General features: G+C 36.2%; 3 protein-coding genes across 5 annotated transcripts; 1 reads left to right on the top strand and 2 right to left on the bottom strand.

Moving 5' to 3' along the window:
* Positions 1–64: 64 nt before the first annotated feature.
* Positions 65–3765, bottom strand: LOC110685539 (probable inorganic phosphate transporter 1-8). Its single transcript, XM_021862078.1, has 2 exons — positions 1648–3765; positions 65–1229 (listed from the first exon to the last, which is right to left on the bottom strand). Exons 1-2 carry the CDS (start codon positions 2340–2342, stop codon positions 311–313), a joined length of 1614 nt encoding a protein of 537 aa, XP_021717770.1. The 5' UTR covers positions 2343–3765; the 3' UTR covers positions 65–310.
* A 575-nt stretch (positions 3766–4340) lies between these two features.
* LOC110685541 (increased DNA methylation 3-like) lies at positions 4341–8673 on the bottom strand. Of its 3 annotated transcripts, XM_021862083.1 has the most exons (5): positions 8387–8673; positions 5868–5932; positions 5381–5597; positions 4842–4956; positions 4341–4760 (listed from the first exon to the last, which is right to left on the bottom strand). In XM_021862083.1, exons 3-5 carry the CDS (start codon positions 5547–5549, stop codon positions 4667–4669), a joined length of 378 nt encoding a protein of 125 aa, XP_021717775.1. In that variant the 5' UTR covers positions 5550–5597; positions 5868–5932; positions 8387–8673; the 3' UTR covers positions 4341–4666. The 3 variants fall into 3 exon arrangements, with proteins under 3 accessions (XP_021717775.1, XP_021717773.1, XP_021717774.1); XM_021862081.1 differs by having other exon boundaries at positions 4341–4956; positions 8387–8655; XM_021862082.1 differs by lacking the exon at positions 5868–5932 and having other exon boundaries at positions 4341–4956; positions 8387–8655.
* Positions 8674–19050: 10377 nt separating this feature from the next.
* LOC110685544 (short-chain dehydrogenase/reductase family 42E member 1-like) lies at positions 19051–21171 on the top strand. The gene is made up of 2 exons (XM_021862086.1): positions 19051–19451; positions 20667–21171. The coding sequence occupies exons 1-2, from the start codon at positions 19259–19261 to the stop codon at positions 21011–21013; spliced, it is 540 nt and encodes a 179-aa protein (XP_021717778.1). The 5' UTR covers positions 19051–19258; the 3' UTR covers positions 21014–21171.
* Positions 21172–26326: the final 5155 nt, after the last annotated feature.

A 26326-nucleotide genomic window follows, 5' to 3' on the forward strand; every position in this document is an offset into this window, starting at 1 on the left:
TTCAAATATGGGTCAAGAATTCAAGATTAGACAAGGAATACAAAGATAAAAACAAAGAAGCATATGTATACTTTGCTGTTGTATCATCTTCATTGCATATCCGATCCATTCAGTTCTAATTTGTTCGATGGTTGTATTATATGAGACTATGCATCAAAATGAGATATCATCACCAAATCGCTAAATATATATGAATAACATGAATTGTAATAGTTCTCTTGATTATTCATATTTCCTATCTAAAAAATAAAATAAAATATAATAAGCTCCTAATGGAGAAAGCTAAGCACTACTAGACTCGAATCAATAACTAAGCAGGAAGTAGAACTTGGTTAGGAGCGTGTATTTGAGCACCAGACTCATCGCGAGGTCTAACCAATTTGTTGATCTCATTCAAGCTATTTTCTATTTCGTTCTCTTCCAACGACCTATCTTTAGTCTCAGGAGTGAAGAAATAAGTCACTACAGCTCCAACAAGAGAAATCACACCCAAAATGATCAACGAACAACCAATCTTTCCAGTCCCTTTGTTGCCTTTCTCCTTGTCTTCATCTTCAGATACCCACAAAAATGCAACTGAGCCAATAATCGCACCCACTTTTCCAGCAGCCCCAGAAAACCCATGGCATGTTGCCCGAAACCTTGCAGGAAAAAGCTCAGCAGGAACAATGAAAGTGGTGGTATTTGGGCCGAAGTTGGAGAAGAAGAATACAAAGCCATAGAGGAACATGAAACCTATTTTACCACCATTCAAAAGAACATTATAAGGCACTCCAATGGCAAATAAGAATATAGCAATAAAAATGAAACCCGTCATTTGGATCATCCTTCTCCCAATTCGATCAATAAAAAAGACAGTAGCCCAGTACCCAGGAATCACCGAGCATACTGTAATGATCGCCTGAAGCCTGGCTACATTGTATGCGTCTTGAAAAGCATTTATCTTGTTTTCGTCCCTTGGAAGGAAGGACTTGTATATACGAGACTGGAAGAGGGTGCTGCTGTAGAAGACTATGTCTAGTAGGAACCATGTGGCAGCACAGGAGAATAGATGGTGGCCATGAAGGTGAAAAAATTGCTTAGAGAAAAACGAATAAGTTGAGGGAGGTTCCAGAGACGACGAGGGAGGGGGTGTAGCCTCATCGAGTATTTGGTTCATTTGGACATCCAGGACCTTCTCCATGTCCTTTGCTGCTTGTACCACATTGCGCTCCACCAAGGCTGTGTACCTAATTCATAATAGCATACCACATTTATTTTGCCTTAATATTTAAGCTACTACTATCATACAGAGGTACTGGACCACTTAAAAATTTAGGTAAGCAACTTCCTCCATTCGATAGTAAATAGAAGCTCACAATCACTCTATTATTGACAATCAAACAATTGCACATATATTTTTACTTCCCAAGCAATCATATATCAGCAAAACAGCTACCCAATGAGCCAGTTGTTGGGTTAAGCAAGATCTATGCTAGACTTGGCAATTTAATGGGAAATTTTTGCATATGTTTCAATTAATTAAGAGGAGTTGATCGAGAAACAGAAAGTTTTACAGTTGTGAAACTTGACATGTTAATATTTATTCAACATAAATGAATAATAAGAAAAGATTCGAGTAGATATAAGTCGATTAGAGGTGGATACCTGGCGGTTTCAGGCATCATCATACGCCAATAGAAAGTTATGGCAGCAGGGATGGCACCAAACATAAGTATGATCCGCCATGCCAAATCAACCGCCAAAGCATGCGACTTATGATCTTTCGAGGCGTTAGTGGCCTGGTTAAAGATAGCGCAGACAGTCATTATCACAATGGAGCTAAACAATATCCCAAACCCCTGCATGGAGAACACGGCCGCAATAAACGCTCCACGAGTCTTCTTGTTAGCAAACTCGGACATGATGGTAGCAGAAAGAGGATAATCCCCGCCAATTCCTACTCCAAGGAGGAACCTGAAGAAGACTAAGCTAAGGAGGACGCACGATTTAGATGTACAAATAGAGAAACCACACCCAAAGGAAGATAAAACCATGAGGACAAGAGCCAAGCCGTAGACTTTTCTACGGCCAATCCGGTCCCCAAGGATGCCAAACACAAGCTGGCCGAGGGCAGTGCCAAGGAGAGCAACAGCTATCATGGCGGATTTGACAGCAGTAGGGATTTGAAACTTCGGTGTCTGTTCGGAGTAGTAGACATGGCCAAGGAGGATGGTAATAGGAGGAATGCAAAAGAGATCATAGGCATCGGAGAAAAGGCCCATCCCAGCAATAATAATGGCCTTAAAGTGGTAATATTGTGTCTTTGCTGTGTCTAAAGCTGATAAAACTTTCAGCCCCATGCTTTAATTTTGTTAAAACTATATAATAGTTCAAAATAAATATGATTTGGTGATCAACAAATATTGGAGAAGAGGAAAAAGATAGCAAGGAAAATTAAATCAAGTTGGAAGGTGCTCTCTGCTAAATTGAGTGACGAAGATGACAGATTGACAATGAAGTTTTCTTAATCTACTTATGTTAAATATGTGATTAAAATATAATCAAGATTTTTTAAAGGATTTGAGGGTAGACTTTGACTTTGACTTTGACTTGTTTGGTTGGCTGTTAATCCTCTCTCTCTCCCCCTGCTATGGACAGTAGGAGATGTCCTACTGTAATGGTTGACTATTATTTCAAATGGCCTTGATTTTTCTTTTTAATCATAGTATTATGTGAGTACTCCTTTTTAATTTCTTAAGAGAATTAAAAGGCTTATATTTCTCTAATGTGATCAATTTATCAGATAGCTAGGACCAATTGTGTTGTAAGGACGACCGAGATTTTTCTCAGGAAAGCAAAAGTTGAAATCGACTCTAGTTTGTAGCAAACCCTCAGTGATTATGTGAAACTAATTAAGGTGACTTTTCTATTACAAAGGATGACTTCTTTTGTAAAGATAAACTAATACTCTATACTTCACACTTAACTTTTGATGTAGGGTAAATACTAATGTATTTCTCAACTTCTCCCTGAGCTCAATTTCTAATAAGCTAAATCGAAGCTGTTGGCGCTATGCTACTCCAGTAAGGGTGTAAGGCAGTCTACCGTCGTCTCACATTCTCAAATACATGACTGCTATGTCTGCTAGCTAGGAAAAGTATACGAGGATTAATTTGCAGAGGAAGTTGCTTTGAGTCCTCACAAAATTGTCAAAAGCAAAAGCCCTGAACATGGTCCATTCAACTGTGTACTGTATAACTCTTGAATTCTCTACTATCAATCGGGCATACCCTAGTTCATGGAAAATGAACTTTGAACCTCTAAAATATTTATTAAATTTTAATGTGTGCGCAATGAATCTCTTTTTAGGTAAATGATCATCCTCCAATTTATTTTGGAATAATTATTGCCCCTCGTATGCACAAACCTAAAATTTATGTATAACGACAAACAATTAAAAAAAAAAAAAAAAATCAACCACGATATCGACTAAGAAAATAAATTCTTACATTCTTCAAAACAAAGTCGTGCTATTGGGAGCATCTTATGCAGCACGGGAGTGAAACTGGTATCTCGGTGTATGTTCGTTACTCCGTACAAAACTCACCCCTCCACATACACCATGCTTGCACACGCATTGGTCTAGTATCACCTCCTTCGATGATCTCGAGTCCACCATTATATTGTGGACATTCTTTCATTATTTATTTTTTACATAGATTTGGATTTCATGTTTTTCAAACTGAATCCTATATTGGGTACTCCGATCCGTATATCTCAAATCCAATATTATGTTACTTAAAATTGTGAATATCATCTCTCATAATACGTCATGAAATTAACCACCGGTTCAGGTGATTTTGTAAGTATCGCTAATACAATAATACTAATCAAAGGTAGGCTCAATAAGTTATAGGATCTTCCCAAGATACAACATGTGGAAAGGGAAAGATGCAGAAAAGTCTACAACCTCCCATTCGTCAATCCACGATAGCTGAAAGTGGTGTAGTCAGGGGGAACCCACTTCACATGTGGATCAGTTTGTCTGCTTGCTTAGTTGTGTTTTAGCAATTGGTAAGCAGATATAGTTAAGGAGAGGAGAGGCCCGAGCAAGGAAAAGGGGCTTGCATTACCAAAAGGATTTAGTTCATTAAAAGGCTAAGGAAAATGGATGCCCAAACCCTTCCCTTTCCCGATTTCATATGCAAGAAAGGAAAAATAGTAGCCTCTCTTGCTTACCCTCCAAATTCCTCATCCAAACATATTGTCGAAAGATGACTCGATCAAATTGGGATCCACTACATCTTATCGAAATATATAACGTTTTTCATGTAACTGACCCAAAAGGCACGAGTAGGGAACAATATGAAATACAATCACATTATATCATTAATACTAATGCCAATCCATAAATCATAGCCAAAAATCTATAATTAGCTCCAAGCAGAAAATCAACTGCAATAGTTTACCTAGGCCTACCAGGTCATGAGTTGTGTACAATACAATTAAGAGTCAAATACCCAAGACCAGTCCGCAAGTTTGTCACATTAATTAGCAACACTATCAACTGGTATCCAGCTAATCTATTGACTAGTTGGACTGTGCTAATCCGGTAAACTAACAGAATACATACCTTTACATGCACATTCAGCAGCTACTACACAGGATTGAGAAGCAGTTCAGCTCATGCAGGAATTGCAGGATCAAACTGATTACCACATGGGGGTACACCAGGTGCCTTGTATTTCATCACAACTCCCTCCAGGATACCATCTGACCTGAAAGTGGGTGAGAATAACCTTGGGTCAACTGGACCAGGCAACTTGAAAGAAATGGAGAATGGTCCAGGTGGGCTCAACTGTGACAAGCTCAGGTGGTACACAGTTTTAGGATTCTTTTTAGCTAGTTCTCCCCCTGTTATGTTCCCTTGAAGATGAACCTTCCCATCACGTTCAATCTCACAGCTCAAGTCACCTGCACAACAGTACAGCACAAGCGAGCTTTCAATATCACGACTACTATATGATTTAACCCAACCAGTTTTATTTTATTTTTTTTCAAAGTTTTGAAATGACTAATGCACAACAGTTACCAATGCAAAAAGATAAATTTGTTAGCTATATGTCAGCAGGTTCGTCATTCCTCAACTTAATGGGTTTTAATCAGATCACCAACCAAGTGACAAGTCAAATTCAGATTCTGATCTTAAATTTATATGGGTCAGGTACTCAGGTTCAGAAATTTTTGTCTGCAAATTTCAGATTATATATAGAGATCTTGGGTACTTGACCAAGATGCCAGCCATTTTAATCTAACTGTCAGCTCAACACTTCCTTCACCTTCTCCAAAAAGGAAGCCAAAAGTTATAAGAGTGAAGAAAGGTAAAGGAGAGACTTACAATTGTCCTTTCTAATACCAGGAAGTGCAACTCGAAACAAGTAAGCTGATTCACTTATTCCAATGTCAACATGACCAATAGGAGGTCCAGCTGTTCCATCTCGAGCTGTTCCAGTTAGAACAACTTGGGTTGTGTCTGCTGTGAATTGCAGTGTAGGATTCTCTCCCATATCAACTCCGCCAACTTTGGTAGCTACGAATTTATACTAAATTTGTACCTGCGAAGTGTAACCAAGCAATATCAAACCATCAATCCCAAATTGAATTTTATCAATGATAACTAGTCAGTTAAGTACACTTGAAACAAAGTTGGAGACTGAAAGAAGACAAATTTAAACCAGAATTCACATGAAGGATCACATGTCAAGAAGCAAGGATCTTAAATTAAACAGGGTTAACAAATAGTTAAATCATTACTTCAAAATTATAAAGCATGGTGTACTTAGTTGTATACACAAAGCAAAGCATGATATAAAGCAAATAAGCACCTGTGAACTGTTCCAATTGTCCCCCTTTGTCTTTTTAATAAGCAGTTGTCAAGGCACTCAATGTTCTGGGCCAAAAGATGAATGTTAAAAATGCATATTCATCCATAGACAAATATTAATTACACGCATATTGAGGAGAATAATTGTTCTTCCAAGAGGTAGCAAGTGAGAAACATATGTCCTAGATCGATTGTTGGAAAAGATCATGGCAAATGTTAGTTTACAAACTAGAAATTCAGGAGATAAGAGTTTATAGCATGAAAAGTCTGTAGAGAGAACATCTTGACTCCACGTGTATGTCAATCTCAATCATTTCTCCATAACCTAGCATCCTGAGAAATGTTTATCATTGACGACTATTTAGCCATTACTTCACCAACACTAAACCAACTTTGGTGCATAAACCTCACAGCTATTAGGTCTAGAGCTAAAGTTCTTCCAACCAACAAAAACTAAACTCTCTCAAAGGAAGCGACCTCATTAAACCAAGGGTAGCTTTACTATTATGGGAGCCCTATGCGATAAATATGAAATTGGGCACTAGTTCATAATTGAAGCAATACTAAATAACTAGTTTTTTAAAAAAAAAGATTAAATACATCTCAAATATACCAAAGAATTAAATAATGTGAGAACTAAATAGGGAAGTAAAATATGATGCACATATAGAAACATAAATGAGGAAAAGGATGGCAATGGCATTTGGAGACAAGAAGCATAACTGCGAAGTAACCATAGTAGTTGGATCCTTTCAAAGCACCTCCTACGGATTCGAACTCACACCCTTAATAATCAATTTAACTGGCATTTGCATGCATATCATTACGTCAACTCTGAGTACTTATTTTCTAGCTGCCCTGCGTTTATTCCCCTCAAGTTCTTGAAATGAACCTATTCAATAGCTAAATTTTTTCTTAAACAAGTAAGTTTTAGGAGCAATTTATGTGAACACAGGTATTGTGAATACTATGGTCAAATGAGATAAATTGAAAGGAATCACCCATATGATGGGTACAGTAAAATCCCACAACAATATGTCAATAATCAGCCAAGTATGAACATAGGCATTGTGATCTAATGAGTGACAAAAAGTTTGGAAATTACCATGATCACATGACTATATCTAATGCTAACACATATTGAACAAAATACGCTTGAAAACAAAAAGGCTATAGCTATACATCATGAAAACACAAAATGCTAATGAAACAAGCTTCTGCAAGGCTTTTCTCCAAAAGACTCACATATAAAAGCTGAATCAAAATCCCTCACCTCAATTAATCTTTCAACACTTCAAGAAGACCTAAGAAAATACATTAGGTGTGTGCCTGTGTATATAATCCTCATTGCACTACCATTCAATAATGAGAAGCTAAGTTTTAAAAACCCTAATTACACATAATTTAATAAACGTTGGGCAATATAACCCACATTTTCTCTAAACTAATTGTTGGCCAACGCTTAAGTCTCTCAACTTATAGAAACGTAATTATTGAAGTTAATAGAGAGGAGTATCAAGTATGTATTTGAATTAGATTAGGATGCCATTTTTTAGGGGTGCTTTTGATGAAAAGCAGCCTGATTGTATTATTATTTACAAGAATAAGCACATATTACAGATTTGTAAAGTAGCAATGCCATCTTATAAGATGGAAATATTGTTCAGAATTAGAACATGATCTTGCCTATACTTTAGACAATTCAAATTACAACAACAACAAAGCCTTGATGTCCAAAGTATTTGAGGTAGGCTGACATGAGCCGTCATTCGAAACTGTCGGTCCAAAATGCAAGACATGAGAAATTTTTAACGCGTATTAATAAAAGCTTCAAAAGCCAGTATCGTCTTTTTTTTGGTCTTAGAGAGCCACAATGGCAGAGATTAGAATCGATCCCAAGATCCCTTGGAACCGGGAGGAAGCTCTAACCACTTGAGGTACCCCTCACTTTAGGGCTCACAACACAAATCCTACCTTGCTAATGAAATTTTTCACTAGCATTAAACCCTTTGACATCAATTTTACAAATAACAAATTCAATAAATTGATCAAAGATCAAAATCCTCACCAAAAACACATATCATCACCGAAACCTGTAAAATAGAACCTTCCTTCCACATTTTCAACAATGAGCAAAACAAAATAAAAGGTTCATTTTTTTTTTATTTTTACCGTTCCATTCCAACACTAAAGGGTTCTGCAACGCATTAGAAATCATATTTGACTCAATTATCAAATTAATCTCCAAAATTACATTGAATTCTGCTATCTTATGAATATCAAAAGCAAAATTCCAGTAACAAAATTGCTCGTTGTAACTTTTCACAACTTCGGTAATTATAACAAATGCTTCAATAATAGACCATAGAAGAACCCTAATTTGACTATACTGGAAATTAAATCAAACGATAAACCCTACAGTTCACAATCTAATAGTAGCTTGGGAATGGGATTATGTACTAAATTGAGAAATTGATTTTTGGAATTAACGAAAATGAAAAGAAAAGAAGAGATAATTACCTGAGAAGGTGGTTCAATGGAGGAGAGAAAGCTCAGAAGGCGCTTCAATGGAGAATTCAGAGGACGCTGCAATTCAATGGAGGAGAGAGAAAGGAGTGCAGCGTAAAAGTGAAATGGCTCAAAGGAGAACGAAAACAGTGGGTCAAAATCAGGTGGATAATTAATGTTACGGAAAGTAAATAACACTTTTTTTTACTCCGTACTGTATATGGAATTGATTTTACACACAAGTACACAACACACCAATTGGTTGTGGCCTTGTTCGTGCGGTGGTGATTGAGTTGCTTTTTTCGAATTCGATCTCGTTTGATAATAGGGAGTACTACCTAATTAAAAGAGGATTGAAATTTAACCAAAATTACTTAGAATTGAGACTCAACTAAAGGCCAAAGGAGAACCGAGTGGGATGATTAAATAATAATAAAAAATAAAAAATAAATAGAATTTGGGTTGTTTTATTCCACATATGAAATATTCCGATTTGATAAAAAAAAAAATTGATATCTAATTTGATACATCTAAAGTCATAAAGAAAAATATAAAAAAATCACTATTGTGCCTTTGTTTTCATAATTATAAACAAAATACAAGTCCGATCCAAAACTGATTTCTTAAGATATTGAATCATACCAAACCATATATTGAATTTTTTTTATTTCTTGACTTAGACTTCAGCTTAATTTCAGTTCAGTTCAGTTCAGCTTCTAATTTCCTTCTCTAATAAAATATTCAGTTCAATTAAGCTCATTTCAGTAAATGTGAACATGCTCTCAGTTTTGAATGGGTTTTCTTTGGTTTAATCTAGTTCAGTTTAGTTGGATCGGTCTTTGAGCACCCTTACTTGAAGAGTTGTAGTGGAACACTTTCTAACTCTTACACCATCACATCTCACCTAAACATTACATCTCTAACTCTTACCTTTTTCTTGGATAACTCACATCAATTCAAACGCCCCCTCAACTATTGACGGATCTTGGGACTAAAATTTGGGGGGAAGGGGGAAAGATAGGGTTAAGTTTGACCTTTTTGTTCAAGACACGTCAATGGGGATTGCTCCCTTCCTCGATTAAGAGACGTTTATGCCATCAGACTCATCACCTCAAGTTTATATGTAAGTGATCGAGAGAGTTTTAAATATGAAGTTGTAAGACTGCAAACAATATACATGTACATCTTTTTGTCCCTAATTGAATTGTCATACAATTAAGAAAATTCAACCTTGAGCTTCATGATTACAATTTGTATCACAAAACAAATACACAAATATAAAACAAAAATATAAGTTGTAACATATTGATTTTGAACTACTTAACCATAATTTATATTTTTGCTATAAAGTAATAAGTAAAAACACATGGTTTTAAACTTTAGGGTAATTTTGCAAAGAACTACCAATTAAATGACAGGTTTTGGAAACAACTACCATTTAAAAAAAATAAAATTGAAACAACTGTTTCGTGTGATTTTGGAATCCCTCGGGTCACTGACAGGCTAAAGTCGTAATCACCTAATCAAAAATAATACCTAAATCCACTAAATATGTAGATAGGGAAGAAGGGTCGAACCACAGGGAAACAAGTCAATTTATTCCTAATTAATCAATATAATCTAGATTATCAAGTAACCAATTTGTTATTATAAAGGAGAACTAAACTACTAGGAGTAAAAGTGGGAAGGAATAAAAGTAGGAGGAAAATCAATGAATAAAAGACCTAGGGCATAGGTTCACCAATAAACAATATTTCAGGGTAAAACATAACAATCAATCATCAATGCATCGATTAATCAGATCATAAAAGGCTTTCTCTACGTATTACAATCACATAATTAATCTACCGGTATTAAATCTCATCTCTCGAATCTCGACTTAACCATTTATAAATTAACCTGCCTATTGAAACTAAGCCTAAATATCAATTCTCATCTCTCGAATCTTGAATCAATATTGCTAAACTCATACATAAAAGACCAGCGCTAATCTAGTTGCAGAGCATTAAATCAATCAATAGGAAATTAATCTAGCATTGACAATGTAACACCCTCAAACCTCCCTCGCTCTACGTAAATACTATATTTATACATATACAAATACCGTAGAGATAGACTTGGGCGTGTTACCGCCACGTGAAAACGTAAGGCTTAGCTAATTACTCAAATTGCAGCGGAAAAATAACTAACTTTTATTAATAATAATAAGAATAACCATAATAATTGTTTTAAAATAATCCAATAAAAACTTATCCACACATAAATATAGTATGCGCACGAACAACTCCACACCTGAAATCAAGATTGCTTACCAAAAATGGTAAACAAGGCGAACCAAAACAAAAAGGAAAACAAATTAGCACAAACGCTAAGTACGTATAAGTGCAAGGCATGTAAATACTTTTATTAGGCAAACATGCTTTCGAAATAACCATTTAAATTTAACTTGTCAAAAGTCACATTCGAAATTAGACTTTCTAAAATTAAACCTTCCAAGGGTAGTAACGTTCATCAATAAAAGCTTTCCAAACCAATAGATTTTCAATTTATAAACTTCTCAATTTTTAAGGTATATTTCCGAACCAATTTTCCTCACCTAAGTGTGCACACCCCCCAAGCAAGTTATACTATACTCGAGGAAAGACCAGAACATACAAAGCTCATGGTCTTACTTAACCAGTCCCAGTAAAGGGACAATTAAAATACCAAATACTCAGGCTCATAATGAGTTGCAAATTAATTAAATCAAGTGATTTATAAATTAAACCAACTTTTATTAAATCAATCAACACTTTCAGCGATCAAACCTTTAAATCATAAAATCATGTATTTTAACTCGTCATGAAAATCATTAACTTAAATATTCGTACGTAACGTTTATTCAAACAATCATTAAAACAAACAGTTACCAAACACGCATTGTATCAAGGACCTAGCCACCTATACGTACCTTGATCACGAGAACAATTAAGGTACGATCACTAAACTTGACCACAATCGAGGGGCTCCTCCTACACAATTAAAATAACCTTAATTAATATAAGCTTAACAAAAATAAACACAAAAATAAACACAAAACTTTACATAATACTCTATTAGTGCATGAACTATCAAATTACGGAGTGTTAACTTATAAACCAATCCTTTATAATGATGATTCTTAGTACGTATAATTTGTACATTAAAGCTATACTTTACATAATATCAATAAAAGTATAATAGTATTAACTTTAGAGTAATAGTAAAAATAATAATAATAATAGTAGTATTATGGATATAAAAAGAGTCAGGTTACAATAATAAGCAGAAGGGTGTGTGGCACCTTAATTAGCTTGCGGCAACGATATTAATATGGGTCGGCACAAGTTGACGAGAGAAGGGTAGTGTATGGCCGATAGAAATGGTGGTGCGGTTGCGGTGTTTAATTGAGCACAAGAAAGTAATAGAGGAGGGCTTGAGATTGAGAGTAGAGTAAAGTATTTTTGGTGTGAAGAATTTGTGAAGGGTTGAGGGTCTATTTATAGTGTTGAGAGTGTAGAAAGGATAGAGCTTAAGGTGTGATATGATTACTAGAAAATGTGATAAGTTTTAAGGGTTGTTAAGGTACTTGAATCAAATTGAGTCTAGATTAATAGTTGGGTCAAAAGATAAGAAAATTTAAATGGATATACAGTACATATGGTTGGGAGAAGGAAGATAGATAGGAACAAAATGAGATAGTGACAGGGTAAAGTCGTATCCCCTAATCAAAAGTAAATACCTAAATCCTCTAACTACAGTAGATAGGGAAGTAGGGTCGATATCCACAGGGAAACAAGTCTTTTTACTCCTAATTAATTATTATAATCTAAATTATAAAGTAACCAATATATTGTAATTAAAGGAAACTAAACTACGAAGATTAAGAGTAGGGAGAAAACAATGAATAAAAGGATCTAGGGCATAGGTTCACCAATAAATAATACTCCAGGGTAAAACATAGTAATCAATCATTGACATTACATAAATAACACGATTAACAGGCTCTCGCAATTTATTAATTAACATAGATCTAACAGGCTCTCGCAATTTACTAGATCTAAGTTCTTATTGAAAATAGCCTTTAATATCAAATTAACATCTGCTCGATTCATCAATTTAATATTGCTATACTTTTACAAGCCGCAATTGTAAAACGTTAAAACAATTCAATCAGAAATTATCATGCAATACCAATAATCAATAATAGTCAATCATCAATGCATCAATCAACCAAATTGTAAAGGGCTTTCGCTACGTATTACAATCACATAATTAATTTACCGGTATTAAATCTCATCTCTCGGATCTCGACTTAACCATTTATAAATTAATCTGCTTATTGAAACTAAACCTAAACATCAATTCTCATCTGTCGAATCTCGAATCAATATTGTTAAACTCATGCATAAAAGATCTGCACAAATCTAGTCACAGAGCATTAAATCAATCAATAGAAAATTAATCTAGCATTGATAATTAACAACAATAAATTACCCCTTCATATTATTTATGGATCCCCATGAACCCTAGAAATAGACTACTCACACATAGTAGAAATTAAACTAATCAAAGCAATAAAATAAGTCATGATAAAGGGAAATAAGATTAAGAGAAAAGAAATCGTTACCAAACTAATCTGTATTAATGGAAATAATCAAGAACAAGAGTTGAGAGAAGAGCTAAGAGAGAGAAAAGATCCTAAGTAGAGAGAGAAAGTCTAAGAAAGAAGATGATCTAATAATTTCGTACAAAAACGTATTTAAACGTTTTCTAAAACGAGAATTAAAACTAAACTTAATCAGGTCTTCCAGAAACGCGCGCCCGATCGGGCGAAGGGCCGCCCGATCGGGCGCGCCTTTTTCTTCGCGTTCTTCCCAAGCAACCTCGCCCGATCGTGCTAGAAGCTCGCGCGATCGGGCGCGCCTCAGCACGCTCAGCCTAATAGTCCTGCCGCGCCCGATCGTGCTAGAGGTATCCCAATCGAGCGGTTGCTTCTCCTTGAGGCTTGGACTTCGATTGGGCTAGATTTCTGATAGGTTGTCGTACACCTGTCAAAAATAAATTCCTAACAAAACCAACTAACAATGTAGTAGTGTAAGTAGGGTCAAATCCACAAAGAGATGACTATTCAATCTAGCTTTCAAGGTATGGAGAAACTAAACTATGTCGCGAAATTGGGATGAAAATATAGTCTAAATTAAAAGAGGGAAAAAAATAATTAATAAAAAGACCTAGGGCTATGGTTCACCATGTTTATAGTTCTAAATCTATCAAATATCAATAATAATTCAATCAATAAATTATCTAGAGCAATTGCTAAGCCTACAGTCGGGTCTTAACACTCTCAATTCAATATATGTAGTTCGGTCGCTAACATAATCAGAATTGCTAATTGTAGGTAAGCCTCTAAAATTAAGATCTTTCAATTCAAACTCTTATTAACAAAAATTAATCAAACAATTGATCAAGTTGCAAGATTAACAATAGAACACTATCAATTAGAGAAATCAATAATCAAAATATTAAAATTATCAATCAAGATTCATAATATAAACATGGATTCCCAAACCCTAGAAATTTAACTACCCAAACATGAAATAAATAATTAAAACTAAATCTAATAAATAAAGCATAATTAAAATAAAGAAATAAAATTACCTCAATGAATTGAAATAATAAACCCAAGAATCATCCATGCAAGAATCCATTGAGATGCCATGAGAAACTAGGGTTCAAGAGAAAAACTAAAATGAACGTAAAAATAAAAAGTATAAAAGGCCTAAAAAGGCATAAGGGAAAAATAATATCCCTTGAGTATTTATATTATCCTAAAAATAATTAAAGAAAAGTAATAAGAAAATAATAAGTACATAAGTTGAATTACTATTGGATGATAGAAGATGACGTGGCATAAAACCGCAAGAGAAGTCGAGAACACGAGCTATACATGGCTGCTGTGGCTGCTCGCCAGAACCTGCGGCCGCAGGGTGGTTCCCGCGCCCTGGCAGTAGCGGCAGCAGCCTCGAGGGGGCGCGGGACAGAGGCGCAGCCAGCCCTGCGGTTGGCTGATTACAATGCTTAGATTCAAATGCTCATAACTTCTGTTATAGGAATCTTCTCAAGGCGTGTGACCTATCATTAGAAAGCTCTTCAAGTCTAGTTTCCAACGCAACTTGAATCGCATCAATCCGATTTGTATAACTTGAGTTATGATCAAAAGAGTGGACAAAGGTCATTTTTGCCACTTTGTAAAACATCGTTTAACTTCGTTACTAACTCAAATTCGTTTCCGTAAAGTGCATAACGACCCTTGTGGATACTATATTCATTCCTCATGCATATAAATCTCAAAAAAGCTTCCACAAACATATATCCTTCTTTAAGTGACCTCCATTCATTGACTTTTCATCCTTTCATTGTCCCGTTCTTCCAAAATCACCCCGAAAGCGTTCGAATAGTTATAGAAACTACCTGAAACATTAATAAAACACAAACGAAGCGTAATAGAGCACAAAATGAACAACTTATGGAATTACAACCTAAAAAGCAACAAAAGACTCAAAAATCAACTATAAAACTAGCATAAATGTGCCGATAAACTCTATATAAATGTGATTCATCAATTTCTCGCCCCAATCCGGATTTCCTCTCGGGTCTCGAATACTTGGTCCAAATGCCTCGGGATCCCAATTACCGAGCCCTTAATCACCGGCTCTCACCGATCTTGGGCTCCAAAAGTGGTCACGTCCTTCTAGCTTCCGTAGTTGATCTATAAAGCCCGGGAAAATGATCCAAGAGTGCAATTTCCTGTAAAATACAACTAAAACTACGGAAACACTAGAACACACAAATTAGTAATAAAAGTGGCCCGAAAGAGCCAAAAACACTACTAATAACGACCAAGGGATGGGGGTAAAACACTATATAAAATGGGCATATCAGATAGTGAAGAAGAGAATTAGAGGTTAAGTTAAATAATCATTAACAAACTAAGGTGATAAAATCACTCTTAAAAACATGATCAGCTCACGTTCACAAAAATTTCTGTTTTTTTTTTTATTTTTTTATTTTTAAATATAAACCAAAATCATAATAATAAAATAATTAAATATTTTAGATAATATAAAAATTAGTTAAATACATAATGTATATTAGATATTTCTCTTGAAATAGTTAGTATAATAAAATATGGACCGACCTTTAAAAGATAATTAAACCTATATTATTAATTTAGAAATCCGAAAATAATTAGTAATTCAACTGATTAAGTACTTATATTTGGCGCCAAAATTTAAAATTCATTCTGGCTCCAAATTAAATAATTTAGAAACTTTCCAAAATATTTTCTAACATTCGGGGTATTACAGACAATCAACAACAATGAATTACCCCTTCGTATTATTTATGGATCCCCATAAACCCTAGAAAGAAAACTACTCAAACATAATTAAATCTAAACTAAACAAAGCAATTAAACAAGTCATGATGAAAAAAATAAAATAAATAACTGAGATTAAAGGAGAATAAATCGTTACTAAAGTAATCGGAATATAATTAAAGAGTTGAATTAAGAACAAGTTAAGAATAAAGTTGTAGAGAGAGAAAATAATCTAAAAATTAAGTAGAGAGAGAAAGTCTAAGGGAAAGGATAATAGCAGTAAAAGAGAAAGAGAGCTAAACTTGCTTAACGAAAACGTATTTATATTAAGCAAGAAAATCCTAAACTAAAACAAACTAAACGACGCTTAAAACTTCATCAGGGACACACGCCCGGTCGTGCGCCACACCGCCCGATCGACCCGCCTTTTCTTCATCATGGACGTCTCTCGTGCCCGGCCGGGCGCGAGATGGGGCGAAGGATGTTGCGACTATGTTCTGCCCCGCCCGGCCGGGCGCGCCTTCGTGCAGAGCCTAATTTGGCTGGGCCACAATCTTCTTGCAACTTGGACTTCTCGATTGGGCCTCGATTCTTCGCCTAATCCGGATTCCCTCTTCGGGTCTTGAATACTCGGTCCAAATGCCTCTGTATCACATGTACCAAGCATTTAATAACCGGTTTGATGGCTCTAACCGGCCTTGGGCTATGAAAGACGGTCGTGCTCCTCCAATGCTCGTAGTTGCTCCATAAAATCTCGGAAAAATGCTCCAAAAGTGCAATTCCCTACAAAAGTCAACCAAAACTACCTAGAAAACACCAATTAGTTATAAAAGTGGCTCTAAAGAACCAAAAACACTATCAATTATGACCAAGGGACGGGGATAAAATACTATATAAAATAGACACATCAGTCACGTACTGCTGGCAACGAGACTTGACACCTGCAAAACAACGAATATTCCGTTACCTGAATATTCGCCTCCGACGGTTAAGTTAGTAACCGGAAACGGAAAAGCTAGAGAGAGAAAGTAGAGAGAAGTTGGAGTTGTTTTAATGCTCTAATAAATATTATGTCACAATCCACCCCTCCCATCATAAATGATTGGGGTATTTATAGGGGTGAGAATTTGTGCCCCTTTAGGGTTTGTGCCCTAAATTTCCGTGTCCTGATTGGCTGCGCAATCAAGTATTGATACGTGACGCCTGGGGGCGCCTTTTTGCGGTTTTCTACAGGATTTCTCGGGATTTGGGCTCTGATGTAAGAAAGACCCTTTTTTCTCTTATTTCAGGTGCTCTTTGTGAGCTCATTACACACGTTATCTTCCCATTGGGACACGTATCACCCTTTAATTGGGCCACGCACGTGTCACTATGGGATTGAACCACGTGTAAGGGGTATGTTTACCCTAAACAATAACTACCACAAAAATAAAAAAAAATTTGAGTAGCACTACCTTGACAATTATTCCGGCGAGATCTTCGGCAGTGGGCCCCACGAATTACACTTTCCCTCCAAAAAATTTCCTCTCTCCTCTATATTTAACTAATAAACTTCATTTGCCCCTTTTGCCTTTGTTTAAAAAAATTCAAAACCCTAATATCTTGATTGCTTTCAATTCCAAGCAAGAGATGAAGATAAATGTTAGGCGAACTCAAGTTAAGGTAATGTATGTCTCATTACCCATTTTAATTGACATAATTTCTCAATTGAATCTTCAAATTAGGGTTCTTGGGAAAAAAAAATTAAAATTGAGGGTTTTAGGGGCAATTAATCTTTATTATCCAATCTAGAGTACATGCGTCAATTTAGGTGGGATTTTAGGAGGGAAAGTGTAATTCGTGGGGCCCAGTGCCAGAGATTCTCGCCGGAATAGTTGTCAAGGTAGTGCTACTCAAATTTTTTGTTTTTGCGGTAGTTGTTTAAAAAAAAATTAATGGTAGTTTTTTCCAAAACTCATCATTTAAACGGTAGTTCTTCGCAAAATTTCCTAAATTTTATTTCGATTTATACTTTAGTTTATAGTTTCAATATACTTCATTTCCTTCGCTTCAATTTAATATATATTTTTATTAGAGTATCATAATAATTGCACCAACTATTTAATTGAAAAAGTAGTTATTTCTAATTGCAAAACCGATCGGGTGGTTAACATTTGTAAAATGATTTATTTTCATGACATGTGTGGTTATTTCTATAAAATAAGAAGTTAATCGACAAAGGAAGTTGAAAATGATCAAAATGAAGAGTCGCCAAAAACAATATATAACTGCCAGCCACCATAATAAATCTATAAATTATCTTTTTATCAAGCATAGAATCATCACCAAACACATCATATAGAGTTATTTCTATTTTAGTTTTTCGTATAGGATGAAGCCTTGGCTTAGCTGTCTAAACTAGTTTAGTCTTAGCATACGTCTTCCGTGAACCCCCCCTAATCCTCTTCTCCAAGAGTAACGACAATGATGGAGGCCGGTAATCATACTTCTATCATGTAGCCTAACAATGGTCTAGCCTAAACTTATCTTTTTACAATTTTTGTATACGCTTCTTAGTTTAATGTGTAATAATTTAGTCTTAGCGTACATCTTTTATGTATTTAAATCGCTGATCATCCTCTCCAATTCTCCAATAGTAGTGTCTAACAATTGTCTAGTTTAAGCTTATCTTTTTGGGAAGTACACCATTTTGTGTGTGCTTCTCTATGTTGAATTTATAATATCTCCCATTTGGCAATGTGGTTTACTTTGTTATTTGCCCATACCCTTCATTTCCTCTATCTGCTTTAATTAGTAATCTTCATAACGATTACTTAATACTTAAATGTTAGACGTACCTTCAAGACACTCTAGATCCCAAGTGGTAGAATGTCAATTGCTTGTTGGCAATTTTCACCCAAAAAATAACTGTAGACGATTAATGACCTGTTCACTTTAGCTTAATTTTAATTGTGTTCAGTTCAGCTCCAATTAGTTCAGTTCAGTTCAGTTCATTTCGGTTCATTTCAGTTCAGTTCAGCTCCAATTAAATCTAATTAGTTAGGTTCAGTTCAGTTTTAATGCAGCTCAGTTTAGTAAATGTGAACAGACTCTAAGATTAAACTAAACATGTAGAATTATTTAATTGAAATAAACATTAATTACATGATCGACGAGTAATATTAACTTGAAATAAATAAAAATGAAGCAAGTATTTAAAAACGGAGGCATCCGACACCACGAGGTAGTCGTTATGCTACATATAAAGTTGAAAGCAACACGATCAGAAAATGATGAATTAATTAATGTTGGAATAGGTGAATGGATTGTTTGCAGGTCTAAGATTAACGAGTAATTAAGTCGAAATGAAACAGATGTCCACAATATTCTGATAAAATAGGAGGGATCATGATTCGTGGTATCATATTCTCACAACTTACACAGTAACTAAGTAGTAGACGACTAGTAGTCTAGTACAGAATATTAGAGAATTAGAGGAGAGAGAAATGCATTTGAGCGAGAATGAAGGAATCGAAGGGAAGACGACGGTGGTCACCGGCGGTTTAGGGTTCGTCGGCGCAGCTCTCTGTCTCGAACTTCTCCGACGAGGTGCTCGCCATGTTCGATCTCTTGACATCCGCTCAACTTCTCCCTGGTTTTCTCAATTGTCTCTTCACCCTAACTTTGTCTCCATCACTGGTATTCTACTCTACTCTACTCTTCTCTTCAATTTTAACTTTGGTTATTCTATAAATGATCATCAGTTCTTGATTAATTATTCGATTTTGTGGAATTACTAGTATACTGATGAAATTGTTGTCGTAGTGATTTTAGAGAGTTGGGCTTTTGGGGATTTAGCAGAATATGCTTGTTTTAAGGGATCAATTGAAGTGTGTTTGATTAATATGCTTTTTAAGATTCTTCAATGCTAATTGCATAATCATAATGTATTCTTTTCAATCCTGCTCTTTAATTACATCTGCTACAGAGTATTATATTACTCTCTGTCTCCGTTGCGCTTTATGAATCGAGATTATTAAGATATTGTAATTGTATTTCGAGCTTTCAATTAGTGTTGTGTTGATGTTTTGGGTGGACAAATTAGAGTGCATTGATTGATAATTTGAATTTGAGAAAGATTTTTTAGGCTCTATTTTATCAACTTACTGGTCTAAACTTTTCTAATTTGAACTTGTTTTGCCTAAGATTCTCTGATTTGTTAAAAAAAAAAAGCTTTTTCTTTGTAATTGTCTAATAATGTATTTTGCCTGAACTTATATGATTATATTTTGTCTGAATTTATACGAACTTATGTTTAGATAAGTCAAAATCAGTTGAACCAAACAAGGCCTTAGTGGCTATATAATATGGAACGAGGAAATAGTACTTTAACCTTTTATGTGATGCAGGATTCAGAATCATCATCTGTATTTTTTTTAGTACTTTCATAACAATTCCATCTCATCGTTGCTAGTGTACAGCTTAACGTGTTTTAATCAGCCAATTAAATCAGTAGCTGCATATTATAGTAATTTTAGCATTAGTTAATACTATGTATGGAATGATATGTATCACTCAATAAGCATTTAACAGAGTCCATGTGAAACATCCTATCGTAGAAATTAGGAAATCCAGGTGTAATGAGACAAGTATTAGAAAAGGAAACAAAATTAAGCAAACTATATAGGACAAGAGAGAAAGAGATAAGCTCAGTATCATCTGTCATATTTCCTACTATTTTCCCAAACCTCTGTTGAGAGTTTAGAATGACTCCTGGAATTGTGCAGCAGTCTTACTAAAGGAACTCCCCCCCCCCCCCCCCTTTTTTTTTTTAATAAATGAACTGTCATTCTTTATAGTACTCTGTGATTTTTCACACTATACTTGTAACAATGATTGTTTTTTGTACCTTAGGGGACATTACGTGTCAAAAGGATGTCAACAAGGCTCTAAAAGGGGCAGATTGTGTTTTCCATGTTGCTTCCTATGGCATGTCAGGAAAAGAAATGCTTCAATTTGGTCGCATTGATGAGGTTAATATAAATGGGACTTGTCTGATACTGGATACATGCATGGATTTTGGGATCAAGAGGCTTGTCTATGTGAGTACCTGCAATGTTATTTTTGGGGGAAAAGAGATCATTAATGGCAATGAAACTCTGCCTTATCTTCCTCTAGATGACCATGTTGATCCTTATGGACGCAGTAAATCAATTGCTGAACAGCTGGTCCTGAAGTACAATGGCCGCCCTTTCAGGTGAGAAACTTCTTGTACTCTGCAGGTACAAAGATGCAGAACATTAGACACTGAATAATCTTCACTATTATGTCACCAAGTTTTAGCGCTTTTTACTGTGAAGTGATAATTTGTTTTTTTATGATTCAAAAAAGGCTTGCTAAATTTGCCTATCATTCCTGATGTCTATGTTTTTTCGCCTCTTAATCATTGGTATATTCATAACGAGTGACCTTGACCCTAATACCTATGACAATGTACCTTTGATAGTGTCACAAAGAATTTTTGATTTACTGTGATGGCGTTAGATTGTACTAACCAGCCTAACTTAACACTTGATGTAAATATGAACACACAATATAAAGAACAAAATAGAACACTTAGGATTTATCACAACAACATACTTTTATTATATCAACAATAATTAGGGATGTCAATGGGGCGGGGCGGGGCGGATGTTGGTCTTCCCATCCCCATCCCCACCTAATATTTTCATCCCCATCCCCATCCCCACCTAATATTTTCATCCCCATCCCCATCCCCGCGGCGGGTCCAATTTTCATCCCCATCCCCGCCCCACCGGATATAACTCCAAAACCATCCCCGCCCCACCCCCCACTTGGATATCCATCCCCACTTAATCCCCACCAAAGACCCGCCTAATCCCCACCCAAGATCCACCTAATATCCGTATCTCAAATACACAATCTTACATAATTAATACGAATTATAAAATAAAACATTCTATACACATTTTTGTGTTATAATATAAGTGTCGTACAAAGTATTATAATTAATATTGTATTTCATGTAATTATTTTATAAATAGAATAAAAGTATGTAATTTTGCTTTAAAAAATATATAGATGTGAGTATGAGGTGGGGATGGGGCGGGTACGAAGTGGGGCGGGTGGGGCGGGGCGGGGCGGGGATGGGGCGGGTACAACTTAAAATCCACCCCCGCCCCATCACCCATGGCGGGTATGGTTTTTATCCCCATCCCCGCCCCACCACCCGCCAAATCGAGACCCATCCCCGCCCCAAGGCGGGTCTCCTACTTGACCCGCCCCACTGACATCCCTAACAATAATCTATTTACACGCAAGTTTTTGGATCTCTTGGACAAACCCCCAAGGTCATCTATTTATAGACAAGGGATAGGGCTGGCAATGGATCGAATACAGGTCGGTTTATGCTCTATCCGCATCCATCCGCCTATGCCCATCCATCACCCGAACCATCGTCACCCGATCCAAACTCCACCATATCCGATCCATCCATCAGTATCGGGATCTGGTGATTAATGGGGTGAAATTCAAGTTTTATTTGCATTCTAATTTTTTTTAAAAAAATCAGATTTGGAAAAGTAGTCCACTAATATTAACCCCCATGAATGAATTAAACAGTAGACTATATTTAATTTTCTATTCTATCAGTAGCTTCTAGATGTAGTAAATACTATATATTTTTTTTTATTTATTTTAATATTTGTTTATATTTATTAAATGGCTAATAATATATATATGTAGATGGATGGGTGGATTGGGTGACAGGTTGGATGAAGGTCCACCCAAATCCAACCCGATCCACTCGTCATCCATTTATAATCCACCTTTGATCAGGTTTTTATCCATATTTTCGGGTCGAGTGGATCGATTATCTATGGGTTTGGGTGAAATTGCCGGCTTTAACAAGGGAGGATAACCCCCTCTCATAGGGGAATTCACGCATGTGTGCTAAGTGGCACTCATGGAATTATGTACACACTAATCCAAGTCAGCAATCCTTACTAAACATAACGGATCGTCACAACTATCCCTTGTGTCTCTTCACTTCATCCAAATTTCCTTGTCCACGAACCATCACTCATAATGTGAAGAGCAACGTCCTATCCATAGACCATCACCATAGTTCACCAACCTTCACCTCGCTCGCCAATCGGTGCACCCCTTCGCATCCGATATATCGCCTCAAGCAATGCAACACATCACAAGCATCATGTTGTATCGCACCAATCGTGCTGCTTCACAAGCAACACGACCCTTGACATGCGTCGCGTTGCTCCACAAGCACCGCGTCGCTTCTACCACATCCCAATCGACACGTCGCTTCGCAGCCATAGCCAAGCCCGCACCAAAGTTCAAGTCACTAAGCCTACTAAGTCATCAAGTTAACCTTGTGCCCATAGTCTAGGTAGCCCTTGCTACGCTAGCACCATGCACCATTGCCTTAGCCAATGATGCTCCCATGGCCGGCACCTAGCCATAGGAGGCACTGTCCCCCTAAAGAACTTTATATGGCTCTTGAAAAACTAGTGAACACGCCAGTGACATATAGAAGCACCCTAGTGCCTTTATTTACTTATCAACCACACCATAGGGTTATATAGTACAATGTACATAGCCTAGCACCAAGCCAAGCTGCTAGTGTGCCTTTGCTTAGGCACGCCATGTCGTGCATGGCCCAATAGGGGTCTTACAAATTGACATGCTAAAGTCGTATCACCTAATCAAAAGTAATTTCTAAATCCTCTAGCTAAAGACGATAGGGAAGTAGGGTCGAATCCATAGGGAAACAAGTCTTTCTACTTCTAATTAATTAAAATAATCTAAATTATTAAGTAACCAAATTATAGATATGATGAAATAAACTAAGGGAGATAAAAGTAGGGAGAAATCAATGAATAAAAGCCTAGGGTATAGTTTCACCAATAAATAATATTCCAGGGTAAAAAATAATAATCAATCACCATTGCAATAATGCAATAATTAATCAGATCATAAAGGGCTTTCGCTACGTATAACAATCACAGAACTAATCTACCGATATTAAATTGCACTCTCGAATCTTGACTTAACCATTTATAAATTAACCAATCATCAATTCTCATCTCTCGAATCTCGAATTAATATTACATAACTTATACAGTTAAACCAAGCCTAATCTAATTGCATAACATTAAATTAATCAATAGGAAATTAATGAAACATTGATAATCAACAATAATAATTTAGCCTTTTATATTATTTATGGATCCCCACAACCCTTGAAAATAATCTACTCACCCATCATTAAACCTAAACTAAACAAAACTATTAAACAAGACAGGATGAATTAAAACAATTAAATTACTGAAAGTAAAAAGGGAAGAAATTGTTACCAAAATTAACGGAAATAATGAATTGCATAAACCAAGAGTTGTAGAGAGAGAAACAAGAAAGAAGTCTAAGCTTAAATAATAAGTAAGAGAGAGTTTAGCTAGTGAAAGAGATAACCGTCTCGAAACTAAACAAAACGTATTTATACAAAGCTTAAAAATCCTAATTAGAAACGAAGTCAAAAACATTGGGAGTTACTTCTCCAAAAGATAAATCATATTTTATTTCATATTCTCTCTCCTCCAATTCTCTCTACTACTTTTGTTTTTTACAATTTTTTATTCTACCCCTACCCCACTACCTCCATATTTTATTACTTTCTCCAATTTTTCCTAAAACTCCGCGCATAGAAATGGAGCAAGTATTTTAAAACGGATGGAGTAATTAATAAACCCTAAAAAATTTGAACTTCACTAAAAAAATACGGAGTCCGTCATAATATTACGTCTAAAATTGTACACAATAATTTAAAAACTTGGCAAGTGGAGAAGTCCACAAAAGTACCCACATGGGGATGTTTGATTTTACTTATAAAAAATTTCTGCTCCACTGTTCCCAAACTACCCGCTTGAGGTGGAAGTTTATTTAAATAAAAAAACACTGTAAGCTCACACTTTCTCGCCTGCTTCCGAGTACTTTCTTTCTCTTCTTCTGGTTGGCAAAGAACTCTCTCGACTTTAATGGAGAATTCTCCAAATTTTTTCTCAAAAGTGTGAGCTTGTGGCGTCAAGGGTTGTTGCCCCATGACGATCTCAAAAGGACTTTGTTGCGTTGCCTCGGATCGTTGCAAGTTGAAGGAGAATTGGGCTATGTCCATGAACTTAGCCCAATCTCGTTGGTTGGCACTCACATAGTGCCTCAAATATAACTCCAGGGCATTCACCCTTTCCGTCTGCCCATCTGATTGCGGGTGAAAGCTTGTTGAGAAATGAAGTCCCGACCCAAGGAGCTTGAACAATTCCGTCCAGAACTTGGCTGTGAACCTTGGGTCCCTGTCGCTGATTATACTCCTTGGCAAGCCCCAATATATGACAACATGTTTGAAGAAGAGCTTGGCGGCTTGCTCAGCTGTGTAATCTTTTGGCGCCGGTATGAATGTCCCATACTTTGAGAAGCGGTCCACCACTACCATAATAGAACCGCATCCCTCATTGGGAAGAGCTGAGATGAAGTCCATAGAGATGCTCTCCCAAGGATGCTCCGGAATGGGCAATGACTCAAGTAACCCTGCCGGCACGCGTTGTTCAATCTTGTCTTGCTGACACACAAGACAAGTCTTCACGTAGGCCTCCACATCTTCCCTCATGTGGGGCCAAAAATAAGTCTCCTCCAAGAGTGCCAAGGTACGTAGAATCCCTGGGTGTCGAGCCCACAATGAATCATGGCACTCCTTGAGAATGTCCCGCCTAAGATTATCCCACTTAGGCACGAACACCCGACGTCCGGTGGTGTAGAGGATCCCATCCTCTACCCTGAATTTTTGCGTCTTCCCCTCCTTGGCCAACTCCATCAGTCCTCTGGCCGTGGGGTCATGGGGGAGGCCATCCTTGATCCGTTGGAGCTTGTGATGCTGCTAATCGCAGCAAGCATAGCCTTTTGAAAAAAAAAACGAGAATGGAAAAGTCAGAATTCAGAACTTAGATCCAAAACAAAAATGAAACGAAAACAAAAACCCTAAATAAACAAACCGAAACAAAAACGAAAAAAATCAAAACGAAAACAACAAAAATTAACAAAAAATTACCTTGAATTTTGAACTTTTGACGGCTTGAAGCCTTCAAATTGAAGGAGAGGAAGATTTGAAAAAAACAAAAAAACGAGAATGTAAAGCGAGAAATCAGAACTGTAGATCCAAAACACAAATGAAACGAAAACAAAAACTCTAATTAGGATTTTTAAAAGTTGAGAAGTTGAGATTCTTGAGAATTTCAGAACGAAAGAGTGAGAAACTGAGAAGTTAGAGAGAGAAACTATGATAGATTGAGAATAGAAGAGTGACTGAGTGAGTAAAAGTGTAAAACGGCTGAATGGCTGATAGAGTGGGTTTTTTTTTCTAGGTTTAGGTTTTACTTGTTCAGTTGATCTAACCGTCCATATTCAATCTCAACATCTAACCGTTCATTTTTTTTTTTTGTAGATTCCAGAATATTCATCTAGATCTAACGGTCTAGATTTTTCTT

Source organism: Chenopodium quinoa, unplaced genomic scaffold (genome assembly GCF_001683475.1).
Source record: "Chenopodium quinoa cultivar QQ74 unplaced genomic scaffold, ASM168347v1, whole genome shotgun sequence".
NCBI lineage: Eukaryota > Viridiplantae > Streptophyta > Magnoliopsida > Caryophyllales > Amaranthaceae > Chenopodium > Chenopodium quinoa.

Coding starts and splice junctions, on each gene's coding strand:
- LOC110685539 (XM_021862078.1), bottom strand. CDS start 2,342: ATGGGGCTGAAAGTTTTATCAGCTTTAGACACAGCAAAGACACAATAT. Junction 1,230..1,647: donor ATGATGCCTGAAACCGCCAG/GTATCCACCTCT, acceptor ATTATGAATTAG/GTACACAGCCTTGGTGGAGC.
- LOC110685541 (XM_021862082.1), bottom strand. CDS start 5,549: ATGGGAGAGAATCCTACACTGCAATTCACAGCAGACACAACCCAAGTT. Junction 4,957..5,380: donor TGGTATTAGAAAGGACAATT/GTAAGTCTCTCC, acceptor ACTGTTGTGCAG/GTGACTTGAGCTGTGAGATT.
- LOC110685544 (XM_021862086.1), top strand. CDS start 19,259: ATGCATTTGAGCGAGAATGAAGGAATCGAAGGGAAGACGACGGTGGTC. Junction 19,452..20,666: donor TAACTTTGTCTCCATCACTG/GTATTCTACTCT, acceptor TTTGTACCTTAG/GGGACATTACGTGTCAAAAG.